Raw genomic sequence first — 25,916 nt, forward strand, 5'->3', positions numbered from 1 at the left:
CGAATGAGTTTCGCGAGCCGGCACTTGGTCCTGTTTGGTCTATGGTATTAACGGATCACGTAAAGTTGAATATCCTCGGAAAGTGGATAATCCAATGACGAAAATACGGAAGAAAATGAGCTCGATCTCTTGATTAAACCTTATCGGTGAATGTCGATCGAAGGGATCGAAGGGAAGGGGTTGAAGATTTGAAAACCGCACGAAAGTGTAACTTTATGCGTTGCATGAAATTTGTTACGGTGGCGTGTTAAAGCACGACACGTGTAGGACAATGACGGCGATCGGCCAGCATGGAATTCGATTCTTGACTAGAGATGCTGCACGCTCGCCGGGTGTAGAAGTGTGCGTGGCTGTAACAGAACTAAAGGGATACGCTTGCGCCGGACGATGTCTACCCCATCTTCCCGTTGACTTCAGGTGAGGGAAAGCGGGGCGTGTGCAAGGACAGATGGCAGGGCGTCTCTCCCGGGCCGTGTCGCATGCACTGTCAGTTTCGCTCGGATATTCGTACACGAGTTTTATCGTGCTGTTGTACGAGCATCGTGCTCGTCACGGACGAAATTCGATTCTACCTTTTCTTTCGTTGCACGTAACCTCGAACCGTTTCTATTCGGATCGCTGGCGAATATTTAGTTTCGTTCTTTGAAATTGCTTGATCAAGGAAATCGAGTCACCGTCGCACCGAAATCGTCGAGACGATCCGATTTGCATAATAGAATACATCGGGGAAAGGAAACGAGACACGATCGAGTATATCCTTTGCCCGTCGCTTTCACGGAATGCTGGCTCGAGAAAAAAGACGTTCTTGCACGCTGACGGATCATCCAACGGCCGTATAAAAGGGCATGTTATAGCGGGAAGACGAGAATAGGTGTATCGAGGAGAACGAGAGACTATGAGGAAGAAGTATCGAGGACGATTTCAATGCATACCGACGCGTAAATCGCCGATGGTAAAGACATAATGGCGACATCGAGTGAAAAACCGAAGGAAAATCGGATGCTATCGATTCGTCCGATACTACTTTCTCCCTGATTTTAATTCCGCGCCTTTGTCGCGAGATGCTATATAGAACGATCGTTTCTGGATTATTGCGTCACCGTGGGAGGAAATTAACGCAGCGCAGGAGGGATAACACCGTATTAATTGATAAGTGAAAATCGTGACGGAAATCTTGCACGCGTAACAATCTTGTTTCATCGTGGATAAGCTGATTTGTGGTTGTACGTCTCTTCGATACCGCGACGGATATATCGAACAACATCGTGGATCGACTATGAGAGAGAGAAACAAAACATGAAGGGGTTATTTTTTACCCTGAGCTTATTGTTTTCCGGTAAGTGAAGCTTTCGAACGCGCATTACATTGATTCCAAGTACGCGGATTGTTCTTTGCGCTTTACGCGGTAATAAATATCGCGAATCGTGCAGTAATTAAGAAGCGAACGGTAAAAGGAAAGAAATCATTTTTCGTGCACGTTTAACCGTTCCCTTTAAACGAGCCTAAAGAATGTCGTTTCGCGGCGCGAGCGTATTTATAACCGTGGCGTAAGTAACGCGATAAAACGATAAAAAGTGCTGAAACATTTATTGTAATAATGCGACCGAGGCGTGTTTCATTCATTCGCGATACACAAAAGAGCAAAGCGACAACGGTTCTCGGCGACACCTCACTGCCACGTATTATGAGATGAAGTAGTTTCTGAAACTGCAACGCGAAACTTTACCAGCTTAGCCGTAATACTTTATGAGACAAAGCGTAGAGCAAGGTCTGTGTCCGAGCTGAAGATAGATATATTGCTCTTCTTACCGCGTATCACTTACGGGACACTTTAAAATGATTTCTTACTACTTCCGACTACACCGTGTCGCGATAAACCAGAAGTTACCTCTTCCGCCTCGACAACCGTATAAATACGTCTTCGGAAAGCGGACGTTCGGACACCAAAAACGTACATGTATGAAGAATGTTCGGGTTCAAAGAATATATCTCTCGTGCACGAAGTACGTATATATACGACCTCAAATTGCGGTATATGCACGTTACGAAATAGAAAATGCTCCGATTTAAGGAACACATACCTCTCCGAAGAGAATATACTCGGCTATAAAGAACGTGTATATACGACCTTGAATAATGAGCTACGAAGAGGACATTTCATTACGAAAAGCGTATATGTACGTGCTTGAAGAGTGAATTCGACACGGAATATGTATATATCTTTTGGAAAAACGTATATACACCTTCGAAGTGTGAATATTTCAGCACCAAGAGCGTACGTGTACAATTTCAGAGAGCGAACTTTCCGATGTCGAAAGCGAACACGTTTTTAATGAACGGAAAATATAACATGTATTAATTATTACTTCGTACTACTTAATATTAATTGCTACAAATTTTATCGGAAATTATGTGCCGGGAACATTAACGTCGCGTCAGGAACACGGTTCGTCCGCCGCGACATTTTCTCACGAGTAGGATGTGGCGGAAGGGTTAACAAAGTTTAGAGAGCAAACGACTAAACGTGACGAGTATTTTCTTTGCGGGGCCACTCGTGGCACGACGAAACGCGGAAAGCAATGTTTCTGGTCAAAGAACGATCCAACGTAATCCGCAGCGTTGGAACAACTCCGCTGAAAGTGTCTTTCTACTTTTTCTTGAAGTGCAAGGACTTGCCCGGAGCACGTCCGATCAGGAAATGTACGAAAATCGGTCGCTAGAGCCGCTCGACCGTGGACCGTACTTCGACGTGTCAGCATCTCGAAATGTCACCGCGTTGGTTGGCAAAACAGCCACCCTAACCTGCCGAATTCGAAACTTGGGCGATCGCACGGTAAGTAAGACATGCTCGAATAAATAAGCTCATCGCGATCAGGGATGATTATCGACTGTCGTTAACATTGATGAAAATTCCGTAACTAGGCGGGATTCTAGTAATCACGCCGAAGGATTGATGGAATACCAACGCGTGTTCTTGTGCACGAACCGTAAACGAACTGGCATTAAGAGATTAATGCAGGCGGCATGGGGGGCGAACGAGTAGACAGCCAGGTCGCGTATAATACAAAAGAGGGGGTACAATTTAAGTTGGCCCATCAAGAGGTAACCGTATAACGGGTCGAAGCTCGCGCTACCGATGAACGAGAGAGCAAAGTTTCGTTTTTCGCGTCGTTTGTTCGTACTTCGTCCCTGTATTCGTCGGATGAATTAAAGTAAAACAGAAGGCTTTGCTTTTTTTCACCGTGCAGTTTTTATTTCGCGCGCGGCATCCATCACTTCGCCCCTCGCTCTCTGTGTTTCCCCTTGATCCGTCTTTTTTTTACGGAGCACCGATAACGCTGCGTTGTTTTTAAAAATACTTTCGTCCCGACGTGTTAGAAATTTCTCCGAGAGAAAGCATTGCGACGTCGTACATTCGAACACGACGTAAGCTCCTTTCGGTTAAGGGGAGAACTATTCGACTACTTGTTCTCCACATTTTAGGTGGAGTAAACGCCCGAAATCTCTAATTTACCAACCAAAAATGAACGAGCAGCGGTGCATGTCTCCTCTACTTTTCCCAAAGGAAGTCTAACGCGCTCGTTGGAAACGCAGGAAGATTACGCGGTGTAAACGCATGCAACGGGTTCCCATCGAGCTACTTACGGGGTCAGTGAATAATTTATCGGGCACCGTACCGTTTCCAAAGCCGCCTAGTCCGCTTAAAGTCTTAAGCCGAACGCTATAATTCCCTGTTCAGCCAACGAGATGCCTGTTTTGATTCAACTTTAATTGCAAGTAACACTTTAAGCTCCACTTGAATTTTTAAATGGTTTTGCTGGCCGGCCGGTCGGTCGCGGTGGTGCCTTAAGTGAACGCTGTTCAAACCCGACTGCGGTGGCTTTTCATCGAGCACGGGGTTATCCGTCCTGGCGGTCTCCGTCGCTTCTTCCATTAATATTCCTTTGTGCGCGTCGAATGTCCTGCCGATTATCGTTATACACGTTTCAAATATTAGATACTTAAGAGTAGTTGCTCGCAGGCTCGAGAATACGAGCGATTTAACGAGGCAGATGGTATTAAACCGTCAGCGGGCAATCAATGATGCTCGCTGAAGGCGTGAAGTACGACCATTTTACCGGACTCTATAACTACACCGAGTACATTGAATAATGCATATTCAACGGTTCTCCTCGTGTCAAGCGTGTGCACGTACATACCTCTGCATACGGAAACAAAAACTTTGTCACCGAACCGGATAACGTTAATAATTATTTAGTCGACGACAATCGGTGTCGTCACCGACTCAAATTGATGTTTACAAACACGTCATAGGATGCGTTGTGCGAACATTAATTACAGCTTTTCACGGAAGCGTCATTGTTTGCGGTAACGATGCATTTCTTGCAGGACCATGTACATGGCTTACGCATCACCGACGCGGAATATGCAACGGGCGTTTTTCACCCGTGGTCATTGGTGTAACTGGGTCGAGATCGGAGCGTGTCCAACTTCCCAAAATACAGATTGGCCTTTCCCATTCAACGCGGGATTCGGAACGTATCTCTTATTTGCAAATCTTCGGTTACATAAATTTTAGCAAATTTCTATATCTTCGAATTTTCGAAAACCACTCCGGACGAAAATTCCAGTTACGCCAATGCGCGTGATATAAATTCAGCGCAGGAAGTAGCTATACGTAAAACTTCAATGTCGTTTCTACGTTTTGCAGCGCCCGAGTCGATCGCTTCTCGAATCTTTATTATAGCAATTCTTTCGTCGATTAGGACGAGAAATATTACCGCTCGGTCATAAAAGTTCAGTTGTTTTTAAAATTTTCATCCTTCTAAAAATACGTTTCGAAAGAATTTTGCATTTTGTCGATTCGGTGTAAATATCTTTAGTTATTTCTAAATTTGATATAGTTACTCGACTCGGTTAATTTTTCCAAATATAAAAATTCGTCCAACTTTTTTTCCAGCGCTAGCGACGGTACTGCAGATTTTTTTATCGTTACCACGTAGCACGATATCACGAATTCGTTGTATCATTCCCGCGAGAACAAAAGGCTGTTATCTAAATTAATGTGGAAAAACGTAGCTGCATTAAAAAATACAGAATTATTCGATACGAGGGTGTGCATGAATAGTCAGTTGCGCTATATTTCGGTTATTTAACGCGCAACGTCGATTCGATACGAGAGATAGAATCAATTTCCATCGTTATTCGTTCGAGTAGATAGTTGAGTGCGAGTTCGGATTGCAACTTCAAATAGTTTTGCACGCAAAATTTCGTGTCGATAAGTGTTTCATTATTCACAATCACGATTCCGTGCTCGCTTGCGCGAGGAAATGATTTATTTATGAAAGGAAATAGCGTTCCCGCCAAACATGGGAAGACGTCCTCTCTAAACAAAATACGTTATATCGAAAGTGAAGTCGGTCTTTAGCGAACCTTTCGAGTTACAACTTATATTTCAATTTTGCCACTCGATATTAACTCTTGATATGAATTAAATATTTATAGAGTTTAAGAATCTGCGTATACAAAAGATTGGGTTCGAAAAATTTTGGACACGCTTTCGAAAGTACCCTCCTGCGAATACTCGAGACTGCGAAGCTTTCGTATACAGAGATTTGATTCGAAATTGTGTTCAAAATGGAGCGTATTACGTTTATGCGACGTTGTCAGCTTATCTCGCTCGTATTTCGTATCAGAAATTACCAGATTTTCAAGTTTTGAAGGTCTCCGTATTCCGAGCATTTGTATGTAAAAAGATTCTTTCGTATTCCCGCTCGATACCGGCCGAATCTTGCCGAGCACGGGCGAAGGGCTGACTATTCGTACGCCTCTACTACTTGCTCGCGCATTTCTCTGATTTATGTCTCCTACATTGGATATTGTGTCACGATTCTTTAGGTGTCCTGGGTGAGGCATAGGGATATTCATCTTTTGACCGTCGGGGTACAAACTTACACCTCGGACCAACGATTCGTGGCATCGCACTTTCCCAGAACCGAAGATTGGACGCTTCAAGTGAAGTACCCGCAACGACGTGACTCTGGGATCTACGAATGCCAAGTGTCAACGACACCACCGATCGGTCATTCCATGCACCTGTCGGTTGTTGGTCAGTTGGACGTCTTTATTCGTTTCTTCGGTTCTTCCGATTTTCGTTTCGTTTCAATTTTTCCGCTCTAATTTGGTTCGTCGCTCTTGTTTAAATACCGGTAACCGTTCATTTTATTTTCACCGGGGATCTACTCTAACCTTTGACAGTGTTATTTTGTTACCGGACGAGAATCGAGTTTACGTGGAACTGGTGTTTCAACAGTTTTTTTTTCTGTCAAATTTGTTTCGAATTTCAATTAAACGTGTTTGTTTTCTTGCTTGCAGCCAATTTGTGTTTTCTCGCGCCAAACGAATCTGGACGTAATAGGAAACAACATGGCGTTCATTTTCTGTTATTCCTTTTAAAACCTCTTCTTCCGGCAGCATCAGAATCGAATTCTATTTCATTTCGTTTCGACGTATGAAATTATCAAGCTAGTCAATTTATGATAGTATTTTTCATTTATTTTTCTTTTATTGCGCAGAGCCCGTCACATCGATCGTTGGCGAACCAGAAATGTTCATAAACAAAGGCAGTACCATGAACCTAACCTGCGTGATACGTCACAGTCCAGAACCACCAACTGCCATTTATTGGACCCACGATCACGAGGTATGTCTATCGCACGTTTAATAAATCCGTATGTCGCGAATGTACGAGTAATCGAACGTGTCGGATACACGAATGGTCCGATTATTTTCCTGTTTTCAATTTTATGAATTTTTTACTCTCCAACTTCGGCTAAATGTAAACCGGTTACCCGAGTATCGGTTCCGGTACGTTCTTGGTATGCGTGTATACGTGTCGGTGGTGCAAATTATTTTACGTTCTCGCGTATAAATTATATCGCGATGAAAGAAAGGGAGGAAAGTAGGCCAACCAGAACGTTATTGATCACCATTAGCGGGAGGACACAGTACAGACGAATGTAACTTTAATTCCGATTCGAAAACCGCTATTTCGCTTTTTGCATCGCGAATACGCGGATATCTATGAAACCCGCGAATCCGGTTAAAACGATCGATTAACGACAACTGTGTGGCAGACGGTTTAACGTGTAAATTTAAACAAATTCAATTAGACGGGGAAAGGGAGGGCAGAGTTTTGAATTCTCGTCGAAACGACGAAGCGATAACGAGGTAACCACCGAAGGGTGGGGAATTTTCCGCGTAGGTATGTGGGTGAGTTACGAACATTGTTCGCGATGCAAGGTTGAGTCAAGTAGTCGTATCGAGCACTCGATTATATAATTTCGTCTAACTAGGTTAGAGGAATATTCGAGGGAAGTTGAAGCAAGGTTAATTTTCCCGTTTACTTTTTCCTTTCTTTTATTTCCTCACGCTCGTCCGCGTCTTTATTTCCTTTCGTTTTTTAATCTTCCATTCTTTTAACGGCTCCATTCTTTGTACGGGCGCATCGGCACCAGAAACGGGCGTACTCCACCGAACAGAAACGAAATTATTCAACTTGTAGTTTACGAAATGAATTATTCAATTACACACCGAAAAAAAGAGCGGCTCGCCACCTGTGTCGGCGTACGAAACGCGAGGAAACTCTCCCGCGTCTTTACAAATTTACGCTCTCGTTGAATTTTGATCACGTTCAAATTTCAGGAAATAGTTTTCGCCGACATTCGCGGAATTTCCTTTTCCGACCCGCCCGAATAGCGATATTCAAATTTGTAGCGTTACATCGTTCTTTTATTATACGTTAAATTATTAAATTTGCATTTCGATATCGTTAACCTCGTTGATACCTTAAGCGATCGATGTCTTATCGACGCTCGACGATGGACCGATAACATCGTCGAGACGTCGATAAAGTTAATGGACGTCAACTTTAAATTTCAAACAAGAGCAAATAGATTTCGGCCGATACAATTACGCGCGTTCGTATACCGACTGCCACAGTAGAAGTGGACGATGTGTGGTCAGACACGTTACAGTACAAGTTGTTTAGAACACGAACAGATTCCGGTATCCCTATATTCCGAAATTAAATTTAACCGAGTTTGCAGTGTCAATCAGTACTGATTACTAGAGTAATCAGTGCGTTCGGTTTGAAATTCAAACAAAAATAACTAGTCCCGAATGGTCGAGTTACACGTTTCGATACCGTAGTCATTTGCCGATAACATTATCAGCAGGAAGTTTTGCAACGACCTCCGTTGTCGAGATAGCGTATATAACGAGCCAACGTCTTCGGGGATTCATCCGCGGGCAATGAATAAAACTATCCGCCCACTCCGACGTACCTAATACCCTGCACCTTTCCCTAATTCTCCCCAGTTACTTTACATTTTCTTCTTTTCAATCCTTTGCATATACGCCCCTTTTGTTTTCCGTCTTCTCTACATTCTGTTCTACGGTTCTACTCCCCCGTTCTGTACCCCGGCCCCCTCCTCTCCCTCTCTTGAATTATCTACAGTACTGTTCTTTCCGTCACGCACCCTCTCGCTCGCAGGTGCATTGTCTTTCCCGTCCATCCTTCTTAAGGGTGTCAGTTCTCTCCTGGCAGCTCGGCTCTTTGTGTACCACCGCGTCTGTCTTTACAATTCCCAGCCTTACACGCTGTCTTTCACTCATTTTTATACTCTCGTTCTCCGTCGCGACCATTATCTCTGTCACCTTCCCTGCTGCAACACGCCCACTTTCGCGCTATCCTCCACAGCCAGGCACACACAATTTTCCAGCGAGTTTTCCTCCGCGTCAACCCTCTCCTCTGTCCCGACACCTATCTCTGTTTCCCACCTACCGCTTCCTCTCTCTTCATCGGCTTTACACGCTCTTCTGTCTCTCCTTTGTCGCTGCACTTGCATCTCGTTATTTATCTCGCCTTACTCCTCTTCAAACCCCGTACCGTTTCAGTTTGTCTCCCTTTCACGTCATTTCTCGCTCGTTTCCCTCGTTTCTTCGCCCTACGACAGTCAACACCTGTGCTACGCTCTCTGTTCCCTCCTTTTCTTTCGCTTTTTCTTTTATTTCTAATCCTTTCTAGCACTACAGCCTCCTTTTTATTCGACCGTTTTTTCCTTTTTCCCTTTTTGTACGTCAACGACCACAGCAACCCTTCGACCTCTTCTTGTCTCTGTCTCTCCGTCAATTTTCCTTTTTTCTTCCTTTTTTCATCCGTTTCTCGGTTCTTTCAATTATTCCTACCACCATCTACCCCTTCCCCGCTCTCGAATTGCATCTCGTTCGCCAGAGCGCATGGATTCAACGAGAACCACTCCATTTTTTACGCCAGTCCGACGAAATGATTTTTCATCTCACCGCCATCCCAACGTGTAATCGTTCCCGATTGAAAAATAAATGTTCCTGCGCGAGGAAAATATATTTTTCCTACCCCCTCTCCTGCCTGCCGTTTTGCGATACTGTTTCTTCGCCAAACCACGATAGTTGTTTTTAGGAAATATTTTGGAAAGCCGATAAACATTCGAACGTCGACGAATACTTGAAATATTCAAATCGTTCGAATAACGCGAATGTTCCGTGGGATTAAGTTTCGATTTTCGTACCGTTTCAATATTCCTAATAACGTATTCTCCCGATACTCATCGTTTTTCATCAGGCCAGATGAATTTTTCGAAAAAAAAAAGCCTTCGTTATTTTCATCTCTTTTTCTCGATACCGTTTCGTCCCTCCCTGTTCGACGAGACAATGAATTAATTAGTCGGTGAAAAAGTTTTCATCCCCCGTTCGCGCTTTTTTCTCTTCTTCGCTCCTCCTCTCTCACTTTGCTCTTTTCGCCCGCTCGAACTTTCCCGTTCGCTTTTTTTTTTTACTTCTTTCTCGAACTCATCCTTTTGTCGTTCCTTCTTTTTCCATCCTTGTTAGTATCCCGTTTGCTCGAAGTTTCTCTGTCCGGATTCAATCGGTACACAGTATGGCATGAAACTTATGAATCAATTCCTTAATCACTCGATTACACCCGACGTTATCCGTCTATCGGTGTTCCGGCGGCGGGGTCACTCCTCCTTAGCCTATTATGTCCGTTGGTCAGTTCGTTAAACTTTGCCGTGAATTTCGTCTGGTTCGCGGTACGCTGATTCATTTATTTCTCTCGACTAGTTTCGTACTTTCTGACGACATTCCTTTTGTTAGTTAAACATAACTTCAGCTTCGTCGGGAGATCCTTCGGACGTGGCTGTCTACCTTCTGCGTCCCGGTTGTTCATCTTGAAGCTTGCTTTCAACCTTACCGAAGAAACTTGAAATTGCAATTTTCTTACGTTTGCATAGTTGCTTAATTAACACTGCAGTAACTACGCTCGTCAAAATTACTTGTTCTAGATTCATTGCTCCTATTAAAAGACGCAACCTTGCGCTTTAACATGTCATACGTAGCGGTACGTGTCGCGCTACATATTAGACTACAATCGAGTTACAACGTCTTGACGCGACTTGCTTACGACGTAAATTCGATAAATTCCTAAGCAACACATCGGGATACAGCGTATTTGCAAAACAACTCATTTGCGATGCAGTCGCGATAAAACACTTTGGAATTTACTAATGTAAGCGGTTACTCCGCGGGTACGGGTGCGGCGAGGGGAACGCCTAGGCGTCGATGCATCGCGATGCGTTTTGTTTTGGAGCACATTTTTTCGTTCGACGAACAGTCTCGTCAGAACTGTGAAACAATAAAGATCTTTTGTCTCGTAAAATATTTATTTAATAAATACCCCTCGACCTCCTACACTAAACAGTGTCGCGATTCTCCAAATAACACGTCGTAGTTTCGAAAAAACAGCAGTTGCAATACGAAGAACTGTTTAATATAAAGCCGAGACGGGTTAAAAGATTTACTCGCGTTGTTGGCTCGTTCTTTCGTGGACGAAATTTTGTACGCTGACCGGCACACACGTTTACGGATCGTAGCCACTTTTGATTGCGGTGCATCGATCAGATTCCCTGGGAGCTTACGCGCGTTCAACGCGGATTCTCCGAATGTTTATAAACGCCAATAACAGCGGGGAATTTAATGGGAACCGTTTCAGCAATTTCAACAGATACGTTTTGCCAAGTAAAGTCGATTCGTTTCAGTGGTCAAATAACCGAACTGGACCAAACCACTTGGACAATGGAAACTGAAATCGAAGGAACTTGCTTTTTTTCTAGCTAGAGGGCTTCGCGTTTTAAGCTCTCTGCTGTATCGATATGCAATCTGAATGTTACAGGTATTGTGACGCTTCTATGGCTTGTTTTCAGATGTAACTTTGTTTATGTCCCCGGGATTGGTTTTCGGTTCTTTGATAATTGCACAATCGAACCCATCAAGGTAACACGTTTTTCGTTTTTTCTTTTAACCTCTTCTGAAACAATTTAATCATTTTCGAGTGTTTTTAAATGCGCGCTTTTTATACGTTTATTGTTTTCACCTAAACTAAAGTTATCGTAAAACGGTAATGACGATGAGGGAAAATAATAGCGAATTAATTAATATTTTTGATAAATTAATTATTCCTTACAATAAAGATTTATGTTCCATACTTCTGAAAAAATTTTGCAACTTAATCTCATTCGCTAAGTTCATAAGCCTTTGCTCGTAAATGTAGGTCGCTGGCGACAAACAAAAATGGTGCTTTTATTAAAAAATGTTTTAAATATTTGACACAACGAATGATTGCATGATATAGTGGCGATTTTGAAAAGTTTCCCCGAATTTTTTCAAATTTGTTCGAAGCTTAGAATAGTGAAAAATATTGATGACCCACTTTTTGTACCGCGTGTGAAAAAATAGCTTTGCCCGCGGAAAATTGAAATAAATAAAGAATGTTTATTTTCTATTCAACAGTTACATGTCCAGTTTAAATGTACATAAATAATATAAACTGTGGTGATTATATATTACCGGTACAGCGTCAAATTTGTTGGGAATAAGCTGCGAACACGATTAAAATGCAACATAAATACCTGCTTCGATTTAACAATGCACGTATTTTGAATTCAAAGCTTTTCGAGCGAAATGCATTTGTAAAATAAAATTTAATTTTTGATTCATACGCGCAAATCAATATCGCCTGTCAATTATTTCCCCGACGTGCAATTTTTGCACAGGAACAAACAACAGATTTATAACGAATCGAAGAGAATTAATTAACGAGTAAAATGTATAATAAAATATTGATATTTTGTACATCGAAATTTGATGAAACTTAATTGACCAGTTTTTGGTTATAATTTATTCTTTTTTCAACACGCTATTTATACAGTTTGACCGTGTTCATATTTTGCGACAAAATAAGCAGAAAATACTGTCGGTTAATTATTCACCACATATTCCCATTTCAGTCGATAAATATTAAATTTAATCGCGATGCACGGAATCACGTTTATATACTACGTGTTTATGTATAACATGGTACTTGCAAATTACATCGTCACAAATTTTGTTTACCCAAACTAAGTACGGTTTAGTTTAGTCTAACAAGTTAAGTGCAATGCAAATATGCAATCTCATTAAAATGCAAACAAAATTTACATAGAAATTCTAGAATAGAGTCTAGAGAATCATTTATAAGTGAAAATGGAAGTGTGCGGTCAGACACATTCTAGCGAGTGAACTATTACGGTGGATAATATTATTTAGCCGTTTCATTTATATTTACACTTTATTACATTACATTAGTGGAATAACGCTTTTAATTTGCATTTGCTCTACGTGACCTATTTCAGAGTTCCACACTCCCTTGCATTTTCTATTTGGAATTTTATGATTAATAAACTCTCGCTAACAAATTTCCAAATTTTTCCCAAATTCCGAAATACTCGGGTGACCAAAGTTGCCAACTTTCCAGCTCTCCAGAGTTCCCGAATTTCTAAACACCCTAATCCCTAAATTCCCGAATCCACCCTATCCCTAAATTCTCGTATCGCTAAATTATCCGATCCCTAAATTCCCAAATCCCCGAAGTTCCAAAATATTAAGATAGGGCTGTAGTTCTTAATTTTAAATTAAATTAAACAAAGTTTACTATCGCGCATTTATAGACGCGACCGCGACGAGATTAAACAGCATCCTCGCTGCTATAGCGACTACAGTAGATAAGATGACAGAGTGCAGTAGGTCATCGTGTATGGGTCAGGGCACTTGACTGCTTGCTCTAGGATGCCGTAGAAACTTCGTAGATCGCGATATGGCAGCAGACGAAGGGTTGGGTAGATGTGGATTATCAGCGAATCGGGTTGCCAGGGACATTTGGGGCCGATCGCAATACCGACTGCTTCAACCAATGAAAACCAGGTTACACTGGCCAATCGCAAAGTAACCGAATCGCAAAGATCCGATGGATATTTGCCTCCTTAGTCCAAGCTCCCATTAAATTTAATCAGTGTTGTCATAGTTAAGTCAATTTCTAACTTCACCGCATAATTATTAGCAAATTTGATCACGTGTAATTTGTTACATAGTGCCGAAGTAGGGCTTGATATATTAATTTCAAGTTTGAGTGGAATTGACTATGTAACTGTTTTAATACTCCTAACACGAAATGGCTGATCGATATTTAGGCAACATTGTAGGATGAAGGACCGATAGTTTCATCACGCAAGTGTTAACGAAATTAACCCTTTGCACTCGGAGATAATTTTATTGTTTGCAAACAGCAACTTTAAAATATTAATTGAAATGTTAAATGAGTTCTTTTGAGTCGGACTAATGACCGTAGTAGTCGACGCCCGCAACAAGAATCAATCAATCAGTTCTTTTGAGGTTATTATTTCTCTACTAATAATTTTCACTATTGTCAATTTTGTTATGTTTATCACATGAACACTATTATAGAATTAACTAAATAATGCTTATTTCAAATTATGTATTAAATCGAATGGTGCCTGAGAGGCGCCTCTCGAGCGCAAAGGGTTAAAAGTTGAGGTATCATGACTACGTGAACCTAACATAAATTCCTCGTTGTAATTAATCAATTAGTCAAGTACTTAGTGTCCATTAATGAATATCAGTTATCCACAGTGTTAGCTATTAGGGTAATTGAAGTTTTATAAACGAGCAATTGTAGGGCACGTTGACATATTGGGGCTTGGATATTAAGCGTTTGCGTTACGAGTGCCAAGACCTGGTTGGCTGCAAGAGTTCAGCGGTTCAGTGCCATATGTCGAAAGCAACATTAATAAGAATATCCTAGGAAAGTTTAATGAATGATACGCAGGATTTCTTTTTCCGAAATCGTGTTTCATTCCAGTTTCGTCGCAAAAACATCGGCTAAAATTTCGTGATTACAGAACGAAGCGGTAATACGCGTATTATTAAAGGGTCCATTTTCCCGTGCTTTCACCCGCACGCATTAATCGTTCCGTTTTTTTTTTTGTTCGACGGCAGAACAAACGTTGGAGCGACAGAGACCCGGGTGAATATTTGAAGGAATCTCGGTCGACGAATAAAAATTTTCTTCTGTTCCCGCGTACTCTGCGAACGTGCTCTCCGAGTGACGTTAATTTACGCCTTTGTATACTCGACAGTTGAAAAGCTACTGTTGCAAGAGCAAATTTACCGTTCCGCGGAACAGTTTCTTCACACGGGTTGATGATTAAAAAGAAAGGAAAAAAGGCTCGCACGAACGTGACGGCGTAAGGTACCTTTATCATTGGCGTAACTAGGATCTTTGTTTGAGAGATGCCATTAGTTCGCCACGTGTTATATTGCCACGCGCCGGATCATCACGCTCGTATTATTTCCGTGCATTTCGTATCGCATCGCTATGCGTCGTGTCGTTACATCTTGCATTTCCATGCAGGTTGTTTTTTCCGACCGTTGTATGGCGATGCATTGTTTTTTTCTGCATGTTGCAACGCGATGCGTAGTATTTCCACGCGTTATATTTTCCGTGCTTTATATTGTCCACGCGTTATATTTTCTACGCGATGTAGTACCCGCGAGTTCTATTTTCTATGCGCTGCAGAATCCTATATGTTGCAAAAATTGTATTTCGCGTGTGTCGTATTATTCACGCGTACGCAAGTAATATTTGAAATAACTCGAGGAGCGAAAATTTGTGCGATCACTTATTAATTAAAATATTATTTGCTTTCATTAAAATCCGTTATTGCTAATTTTCGCAGTTTAAATATTGTAGTTCCATACGATGTTAAGTAATAATCATGCAATAATTCCTTTGCTTTCGTTTGAATATTTCCAGTTATTTCTTAATTAAACATCGCGTGTATCGAAATTTAATTACCAAGTGCTAATATTTTCAAATATTTTTCGTAATTATCATCCCTTTCTGTTCGTGTAATTTATTAATTACTATACAGTCATAGGAATTACACGTGCCTTTAATTCCGAAATTAATTTACTGCTCTCTTAACAGCATCACATCAAGCGAATACGAGTTTGTTGAACCATTACTTTAATGATCCTGCGCTTTTGTGCTAATTAATTCTGCGAGTAGGATGAAAAGCGGATGCGTGTCAGCGAGGAGCGTTTTTTGTTAGAACGAGATGCTTTTTGAAATAAAAAATTAATTGGTCTGTTTATTTATTAACTGATATTTACTCCTGTCTGTTGACTCGATTTTACTCCGCGCTTCGGCTTTTTCAAGAAACACTCATTACAGGAATTCGCTTCTACATGTTGTTTACGTTGTACGAATAGCAAACATTGTTGCTCGATAAATTGCATAATTTCATGATGGATAGCAAATAATTGTTGTTTCGCGCGAGAGCATTGAGTCCGAAATTAATTGGAAAACGTTCGACAATATATTCGGTGCAAAACATAGAACAGTTAACCGTGAGTTTACAATTACGACCATACTCTTGTTTCCTCGCCGTTTTCACCAAATTGAAACAAATCTAAACGCAAACAATTTCCTTCTTCACCGTACAGTTTCTCGAATTTCGAGTGTAATTGGAGTACGGCCCTTGTAATATCTCGAATATACTTCGGGGGTTTCGATATTCGAAAGTCCGCAAGAAAATTGAATCGGAAACTTTTTACTTTCCACTCGATCGAACCATCGGACATGTAAATTTTTTACTCGTTTTCAATAACTTGCGCCGTTACGTTAATTGCTCCGCTTCGTTTCTCTTATTTCCTCCGGTTTTATTATTTAATTCGGTATCTGTACAGAAAACATACCGAGGTACTTCTGAAACGATATCTTCGCGATATTTTTGCAATCATTTATCCGGAATATTTCACGATATTTCAAGTATCTTTAATGCCGCGATGCATGGAATATTACTGTATTTTGAATATTATCGCGAACAATTGATTCCGATATCCTCTTTTCAATAAGCTGCTTTGCTGCTACAGTCGAAACGAAAGATTTTGGCTGTTCAAGGATGCTCTTCTCCCACCATGTACTTTATCCTCTCCACTATGTTTTCCATCTTTTTTCTCGATGCATTTCGCGAGTGCTTCCTAAACAAAGGAACAATGCCATAGCTATACGGTCTAAACTCCTAATACCTTATACGTTTCCTCGTTATTAGATTGGGAATTTTCAGAAGGATCACAGTCAAACGAATACTCCGTGCATCGCGAGTGAATTTTAATTGCGAAGGGAGACTCGGCGCATCTCCAGTTTCAGAATTAAAACTTTAAAATGAATACTCTCATAATTGAACTGATGACTCTCCGCGAGAGATCTCTCCATTCGGGAGTTTCCGCTAAAAAGGAGAAACATTAATTATTTCATATTTATTATACACACCTCCAGAATGGACGTGGCCCGGCGGAAACACGCAGTCAAATTATTCGAGTTTAACTGTGTATCAATAGTTTAATTCGGCGAGAACTTTCGGCTGAAGTGTCCACCAGGATACAGATAGCTTTAATCCTTTCACCGCAGGAGAACTAACCAAAAAGCGACACAGCTGTACAGAAGAGCGATAACGCGAGTGTGCACTTTGCCATGAACGGACTTCGCGTTTGTTTGTCTCTCAACAAGCAATTTTAATGGTCATTATGATGGCCTTTTCCACCAGCAGGATTAAAAGAACGTGGTTAAACTTAAAAATTACTAATGCGTGTGTGCTTTAAATTATGGAAAAACAATCGCAAGCAAAGCGGATTTTATTTCGCGTTTTAATGACTCGGTGCATAATAATATTTCCATGCTTTTTATCTTCCGATTTATTCTTTCGAAAAGGTTGTGTTACGCATAATTTAAAACGCGCGTTAATAAATAATTCATATTAATTTGTATACAACGAGTTATGGCATCTCCATGCAATTCCATGTTAATTCACGAACTGTACGGCGATCATAAATTTACAATGGGCTTTTTCCCTGTCAGGAGCACCCGATGTGTGGACTATCGAGTAAATAACGTTTGTAAATTTTTGATACGTGTACACGGAAAGATTCACCGGCGTTGTTCTACGTAGACCCTCGGGAGGGAACTAAAGCGTATTCCTCTTGGCGTGTTCTGGAATTCCATTGTATACCCGTTCCGTGTACTCGACGCCGTAAATCGTACAATAAATCTTTATTATCCGTAATAATTGATTAACTACGGACCAGCAGTGCCTCGTAATTTTCACCGGTCCAAAAGATGAAACGTTGAAAAACAGCTGAAAGTATAACGCGAGCGTAGATAAAAACAGAGAGCGAAGCAAGCCCGGTAGAAAAAAAGTGCGAGCACGACAGAACTGATATCGTCGTTAAGTTAAATATTCGCACAAAAGGAGGCAGGGTTGAAACGTGGGCGACGACAGTGAGTAGATAAATGAAAAAAAGAGAGAACGGCGCACGGGAAGTCGTAGTAAATAAAAGGGTGGGCCAGGGTGACGAAGCGCGGCAGCCGAGGAAGAAAAATGTGCGCGGGGCTACAGAATGGGGACGAGGGCGTTGAAAGACACGCGGAAAATCCGTCGGCATATGAAAATATGCAACGAAAAAAAAAAGAGAGAGGAGAAGAAGAAGAGGCTACATAGTATAATTGCGTTTAAAAAAGGCCTTAACCCTTTTTGCCGTTTGCCAGAGATTCGTTTCTGTGCCGTGTGGTCGGCCAATTCGAGTTCACGTTGCCGGAAAGTGGGCCGAGTTTACCAGCTGCTCGGCAAAGAAAAAGAAAAACGATCGTATCCGGATAAAATTGAAATTAATACACTTTGAAGTCGAGCAAACGCGAACTTTCTACTTTTCGCCCCGAACTTCCATCATATTTTGCTTAGCGTTAATTCATCCTATCAACAGAGAGATGATTATTTCTGCGCCGAGTGTAATGGATTAAAGACGCGAAACAACGTTTTTTCAATTTTCCGAGATAATTGATTTCTACTGTTCTTCGGTAATCCACGAAACTCGTCGCGCACCTCTCGGGCTGACATTTTTAATTTGAAATTTGTGATCGCGATATTTTTTAATTAAAATTTTCCTCTGCCGTAGCAAATTTAATAACGTAAGCTTTGAAGTTTCAATTTTTGTGAACTTCCTCGAGTAATGAAACGAATTTTGAAATTTAGAATTTAGATTAAGAACCTTGATTTCTTTTACGTAATAAGCATCCAATTTTTCATTTGCATGCAAAGAGCCTGAAAAGTGCATGACCCCGCATACTTGCGATATAATGCGAGGGTTAAATAGTTATCCCTCGAAAGTAGTACGACGCGGAAACTCTCCGGCAATAATACTTGCAAATCTCCCCGATACTTTCTATGCTAACAAACAAACAAATTTACTCTCGGTATTCTCATCGGAGAAAAACGCCGTATTCTGTCGAAACGTCGCGTAAAAAGGCACAGAGTTTCATCTTAAAGGAAACCAGCAACTGCTCTTACGACCACATGCACGGGAGCTGAAGTATCTGAACTATTCAATTTGATCTTGTATCCTACCTCCACGTCAAGACCCTTCAAATTCCTAGAACCGCGCTTCACATACATACGCATCGCGGATACTTCTTTTTTTCAAATGCCAAATAAGACTGCAATATCCTTTATATTCTGGATACAAATCCTGTACGTATTCAAGAAATTCGTTCTCTCGCAGGTGCGCGTGTCTTTAGGAACCGTGTGTCGTGAGTGGAAATTTTTTAGGCTAAGAAAAAGCGTTCGCCATTCGATTACGTTTCGTATTCGAAACGCGGAACCTCTTCGATCATCCGAAGTCAGAGCTGTTCGCGTAGAAATTTCTGAAAATGTGCTTTTACCGTGGTATTCCGATCAATTTTTCGTCCGGCACACGTAGCGATTGGAATTTTGATATCGTCGAAAGCCAGCTAGCTGAAAGAAAATGAAATTTTCGTCGTCGCTAGTGACGGAACTGTGCTCGTTCCGAGTTATCTGAAAACCCTGACGAGCCGCGTTCTTCGACTTCTCCATGTATCGCCAACTCGGGACCGGAAGTACCACATTTTCTGCACTGTCATCCATCCATATTCCGCTGACACGTACATTTTCGTGTCTATTTATGGACCGTCGGAAGGAAAAAAATGATATTGAAATATTCTGATTACCGCTGACACTTTGAGCGCTCCGATAAGGGAGATGGCGATATAGGGAAGAGACCACTATTCGTTATGACGCTCGACAGTTGGCAAGCACTGTGCGCACCGAGAGATTTATAATTCGAAATTTAGGCGTTCTACGATTTAGGATACGAACATTTTCGAAAATTTTCTTCTGAAGTCGCCGTTTATCCACTTTCTTTCTCTCCACGCACGAAAACCATAAATTTTGTACATCATGATACGAATTTTCCATAAAAAGTTGGTCGGAGATACGAAATGAAATATTATACGCGAACTCTTTCGAAACGAATTTAAATTAAAAAATGGTATAACAGAGCTTGTTATTTAATTTCATGAATATATCGAAATGAAAGAACAAAATTCGTTTGAAAGTTCGTATTATGCACGAAGGGTGAACGCGCATTAGCGCTACGTAAATAAAGATGAGAACGTAAAAGTAAACGTTCATATTTTTAACCAGTTGCTCTGAAGCGATGTAATATGCTCATCGCTGTTTTGCCAGAACTGGAAATGACGTGTATAATACATCACACGGAATAGTTTGTTCGTTCAGAAGCAACGGTGAATTTTTCCTGCGCTAGCTGCTTTCCAGTTTATTCAACAATCACAAACTCGTCGGAAAGTAGTTAAAATTTTTTCGATGAAACTAATTGCGCGGATTGATAGAGGAGACAACCATCAATTTTCAGAACCAACCAATTAAAGTATTGATTACCATTTAAGCATTCAATCATCGATATTACGAATTTTATTGAGCAATTAAGGAAGAATGGAAATGTTGGATATCGCTTTAAAGAAGTAAATTAAAAATTGCTGAATGTTTACCGGCAGTCAATAAAAAATATGCGAATATTGCAACTTTTATACACTTTTGCAGCAATCAATTTAAAATTGTTCGATAGGAAGTTGATTACATTGCTCGGATAACCTGTGGAAGCGAAAAATTGTGATATCGTGTTAATCCCTGTAATATTTGACGATACAATAATTTTTTGCACAACGTATGGTATTTTTTCTAAAAGATCAAATTTCATGCTAAATGTAAAATTTAATACGTATGGCTGCATTGTTTAATTCTGACACGATTTCATAACATAAAATTACAGTAGAATGACGCTTTCGCTACGTCAATTTTAACTTTAAAGTTTTGTGGGAACAACTGTACAAACGTTTCATTAATGCGCCTCGTGGAAAATGGTTGTCAGTTACAGCAAACAATGGGTCGGAGTGAAATTCGTGTATTGTTCTTCCACGGATTTCAATCGGAACTTTCTATGGCAACAGCCACTGCTAATTTAATACAAAATCTACAGAAAATACGGTTAATGAACGCGCGGTACGTACAATTTATTCGGCTGAAGATGCAAAAAACCTTGCACCCTCAAGATTTTTTTAGGGTTTTCGTAATTTTCGTAAATCAAATATAAACCTTTCATAACAGACGCTAATTAATGAACTTCTTGTTGAGATTAACAAAGCGATAATTAAAACGAAACTACATTATTTCGCTTTTTACCGAATTCGTTTCAGGCTCGATGTATCAAACGTTTAAAAAATGCGTAGGAAATATAAATCTCCGTTATATTTCCACGGGAACGTGAAGAACGACAATCAAAAACCACTTTTTCGCACCTACGGCGGTAAAAGGTTCAAACACGGTAAATTATTAAAAGGAGAGTATAAAATGGGTAGACGAATAAACGCGGAAGGGTTGAGGGGTTACATAGGACCCTGAATTGCTCCTTTCAAGCGTATCGTAGAGAAAATCGCGCGAGCGGAGTCGCGAGAACGCGACGAGCACGTTTCTCGAGCAGTCTGGGTCAATTAACTTACAAACGAGAAAATACTCGAGAACGCACAATGCCGCTGGAATATTTGAATAGTCATGAGGACCGGCTGCTCGGCTTCGCGTAACGCTTTAGCACGCTACAAACGACCGGAAGCGAAGCTTCCAACCACAGCGTCGGAGGGTCTCGTTTACCTGGTCCGTTTCTGCCTGCGCTTCGGTTTGTCGTCTTTTCGCGCCCGTCCCGATCTTTGCCCGATTAACTTTATCGAGATCGATGCCAGTCGACCGTCTCGCCAAACGATTCTTTGTCGACGAAATCGCAGGATTTCGCTCGTTACGGAAACGCGTTTTTAAGCGGATCGGAAAGCGGAGAGGTATTTTAAACGCTGACTTTTTGGAGATTTATGAAGGTGGTTTACGGCGGATCGTGGATACATGGGGTGTGGTTCGACTGATCGATTACGTGGTTGTTTAACCCTCTGCGACCTGCAGCATTTTATAGTCACGAGTGGGAATTACAAATACCGCAGAATGAACGTTTTGTGTTTGCTCATACGGAAAGTGGTCCGGGCAATTTTGCAAGTATGAATATTTGAAAATCGATAAATTTATAAATCTGAATATTTCGATGTGTATGAAGCCCGCGTTTCGCGAAAGATATTAATATAAAATTAAAAGGTGTACAGTGAATGAGAAAATAGTCATTTGATACCGCTGTGCACGAAGTGACTCTAAATTATCGCAGAATATCAAAGGGATGAAATCTGGGTGGAATGTTCAGGTTGCAGTCTAGTCTCCATTTTATGTAGTGTCCTGCAGTATAACGATGTGAAATTCGGTCTAGATTGATCAAAGGTTTTAGGTGTTAATTGAATACATGCAAACAGGCGTTGATTATGAGATCAAATTAATTTTTAAATTAGGTGTCCTGATCACAACGATGCATGGCAGTGAAAGTTCATAAGTTTATAAACGTACAAATGAACGTATGATAAATTCATTTATAACCTCGTTAATTAATGAACAGGAAAACAGGATTAATATCAAAGTTTTCGACATTTAATCTTTTTCCCAAAATACGTGTTTAATTCATGCACTTAATCAAAATACAATAACTACGCTTAATGACTCTTGTAATTTCAGTGATCTTCAAATTAGCAAAGTGAATAATCGCTCGATATATCTTGTAATTGTTAAATGTTAATCAAAATTATAATAAAGTAGAGAGGGATATAAAGATACAGGATGAAATGTATCGACGTATTAAAATCAGTACATACACGTTCGGCTTTTGCACGCGGTATCGATACCCGTTAGGTAATCTCCTGGGAAATTTCTGCGAAACCAATTTGATGAAAATTGATGCTTCATCGCCGTGTAATTTAACACAAAACCCACTGATGAGCGTTTCTATTTTTACAAACTCGATTGCCCGTACAGTTCATTGATAATTACAAAATAGCAATGACCCCGTCGTTTCGCTGCCTAAAATCGAGGTATTTGTCAGAGACTCCTAGGTGATAAATATCCACCGTGGGGAGAGAGAACAGGGGAGAGCTCGTATCGACGAGAAAAACGTAAAATCGCGTGAACATTGTACAATGGTGTTGAATTAAATTCTCGGTAATGGATGCATCAATCCAGTTGATTCTACTTTGTTAGACATTCTACCGAGCGTTTCTACATAATGAAAAAGCCTTTTCACGCGAACGAGGACACGAGTCTTTCTGCATCGACTGATCCGCGTTGGAAAGTGACGTGCACCATTGAACCTCGTGATCTTCACAGATAAAATACCAGTGCGTTGAAGCAACGGATACAATGGCACAATTGAACGTTCGCGATTGTAGTCGACCGATTAACTCTTTCCTCGAACCTAGTATGTACACTATTCACAGTTTTATTACACTCCTATTGTTCGATCCACCTGTATAACAGGAAAATAAAGCCATCTAATATTATAGCTCGAAGAATACGTTCGTCGGAAGCAACGATTCTTCGCTCGAATAATTCTGAACACTCGAGACCTTTAACCCGACTCTCGAATTCGGATAATTTTACCTTCGACCCATCGAATAATTTGTGCGTTCCAGAAATTTTTCGCGGTTCAAATATGTCGTCGCGTCGTATCTCTAGGGAAAGAGTTAATGGTCGATTTCACGGCAGACCGAGCTAAGAAGGGAAACAATCGTTCATCGGGCGCAGCACGTCGAAACAAGGAAATACAACTGTCGATAGACGAAAGGAACGCTCAGCCATTCGCGAAATCTAAGAGTCCTTGGCATCGTGTTCGACGATCGTTCCTTCAGAGATCACAGAGATCCCGGTCGCTGCATCGACTTCTTCGAGACCTCCGTCCCTCTTCCCGGCTTCTTGCTAGGAGGACCCGTTATTTGCCACTTCAACATCTTCGGTTTTACTACGATCCTCCTTCGTCTTTACTCCCTTTTTTTCCGCTTCCACCTCTTCTATTCCTTCAATTTGTGTGCTTCGAGACAGCACGAGAGTCGTTGATAAGTAGAAGAAACTTTCGCCCCTTCGCTGTCCAACTTACTTCGAAGCACTCTCACGAGCTGTACACGCGACACGGCGTATACCTACTATATTAAGTTCAAGGATCGATTTCTCGAAACTTTCAACGACCATCCGAACCGTCTTACAACGATCGAAATGTAAATCGACAAGTTTCGATGAGCTGTTACCTTTAACGAGCAACGACCGCTTTTAACGATCGTACAAACGATAGACGTACCATCGCCATTGTAAAATCATGCTACGCGGTATCGTTTATCTCTAGTAATACAATATTCATAATAAACATTTTCCAGTAACTCGTACCGCATAATACCGTACAACGCTAATAATTAAACCAGCGGATGCATTTACGCTGGTTTCGACAATGTACAGATTACGCGATTTATGCCTATTCTCTAGGCTTCGATATACCGTAACACCCGCAATCTAGTAATAATTTCATAAATCAAAATACGGCATCGCGAGCTCCGTGCATTACGAGCTCTTTTCGTACGCCAAAGTGCAGAATGTAATAAGTAATGTATTAAGCGCTCGTGACTCACAATATCGTTCCGTAATCATCGATATCGAGTCTCGATGATGTATCGTGTATCGTACTGCACGATTAAGTGAGCCACCGTTTCGTGGATGTCTCATTTTCGCGACCCTTCATTTCCGCAACACGACGAGTCATTGTGACGCACTAATGACGAAATAATGTTCGCGTCAGACGGTAACGTAACGTAATCCGTTGCGTAGTATACCGATATATCGTATCCCTGTACAGTGACCACACTGGTTCGTCCGTTAGTAACAGTAATTACATCTAGTGACCCCTATCGCGCCGGTCGAACGTTGTAACTCCGAATTATCCCGTTTCGCCCTTTACACGCTATCCCGTATCCTCTCTGATCCACGATACACAATAGGATATTATTCAAAAGCACGAGATAGTCCGCGAATCTTTTCGCTACAAACAGAGGGTAATTTTCCAGGAAACAGCGTGACCGGCAAAGTCGGGACCGTTTCGAAAGGAAAAAGCCGGCTGGAAGAAGAGATGCTTGCCAGGAAGAACAGCGTCGAGAGTATTACGCGACATAATGAAAAGTCCGTGGCACGAGGTAGTTTCTTTTTCCACCGAACCTCCCGGTATTACTTCGCGAGAAACTGCCGACCTTTACGAACGAACGATTCGGGACACTTTTAATGAACTACACTTCTTCCTTTTTCTTTCTTCTTTATCGTTGTTCAACGTCGCGTCAACTGCTTCGTTATTAGCGACGATTATGAAACTACTTTTTTCGTGATCATCTTCGGATTATGAGTTAAAGTTCGCTGCTTTCTGTGTCATCGAACATCGATATCACCGGGTTAACCGTATGCCACCGATTTAACACGTAAACGTAATATATGACCGGTTTACGCGCGAACCGCGCTTTGCACTCTGCCGCGTGCCGCGCTAACGCATGACGCTGCGAAATTTGCACATTTGGGGACTTACAACCTTGGGAATTTGGAATTGCGAGGACATTCGTACATTAAAAAATTGCTAATTTATCGTTTCCGTACTGTTTGCGTGACCCGTTAACGATTGTATTCCTTGAAGCGTGAATGGAGGGAATGGGGGTTGCAAGTATCGTGCTTTTACAGTCAAAAGTTTCTATATTAAATTCGAAAATGTTAAAATTTAAAATCGATTCGTTGAGTCGCTAGAATAGATCGAGCTAAAAGCAGATAATGCAACCATCTCTGTACGTTTCGCAGAATCCTCAACAATGGCTGATAGAAGTATCCGTTTCTCCATTTTTCCCTTTCGCGTTCCCACTTGCAAAGCACGTCTATCACGGCACGACCGACGGTTCCCTTTAGCAATAACGTTGTTCCAAGGGAAATTTACGCATCGAAACGATATCGTTTGCAGTCGTAACCGGGGGCTATCTCATCTTCCTGCTTCTCGTTTGGCAAAAATTACACGGTTAATCTCGTAGGGACGCGTGATGTGTACCGGGTTCACGACGTAGGAATTTAAACGGCAAAGCACACGGTCCGGAAAATGATACGGCGAAACGAGGAAGGGTAAGGCAG

At 41.3% G+C, this 25,916-nt stretch overlaps 1 protein-coding gene across 1 annotated transcript in view; it reads left to right on the forward strand.

The window, feature by feature from the left end:
• LOC100874752 (SPEG neighbor protein) overlaps nucleotides 1–25,916 on the forward strand; it is a 38,684-nt gene continuing 12,768 nt past the window's right edge. Inside the window, exons 1-4 of the mRNA XM_012292890.2 lie at nucleotides 1–1,336; nucleotides 2,664–2,833; nucleotides 5,899–6,109; nucleotides 6,576–6,703. Of these exons, the coding sequence (XP_012148280.1) occupies nucleotides 1,297–1,336; nucleotides 2,664–2,833; nucleotides 5,899–6,109; nucleotides 6,576–6,703 (549 nt within the window). The 5' untranslated portion in view covers nucleotides 1–1,296. The remainder of the gene's footprint in view (nucleotides 1,337–2,663; nucleotides 2,834–5,898; nucleotides 6,110–6,575; nucleotides 6,704–25,916) is intronic.

This window comes from Megachile rotundata, chromosome 3, assembly GCF_050947335.1.
Source record: "Megachile rotundata isolate GNS110a chromosome 3, iyMegRotu1, whole genome shotgun sequence".
Classification (NCBI taxonomy): domain Eukaryota; kingdom Metazoa; phylum Arthropoda; class Insecta; order Hymenoptera; family Megachilidae; genus Megachile; species Megachile rotundata.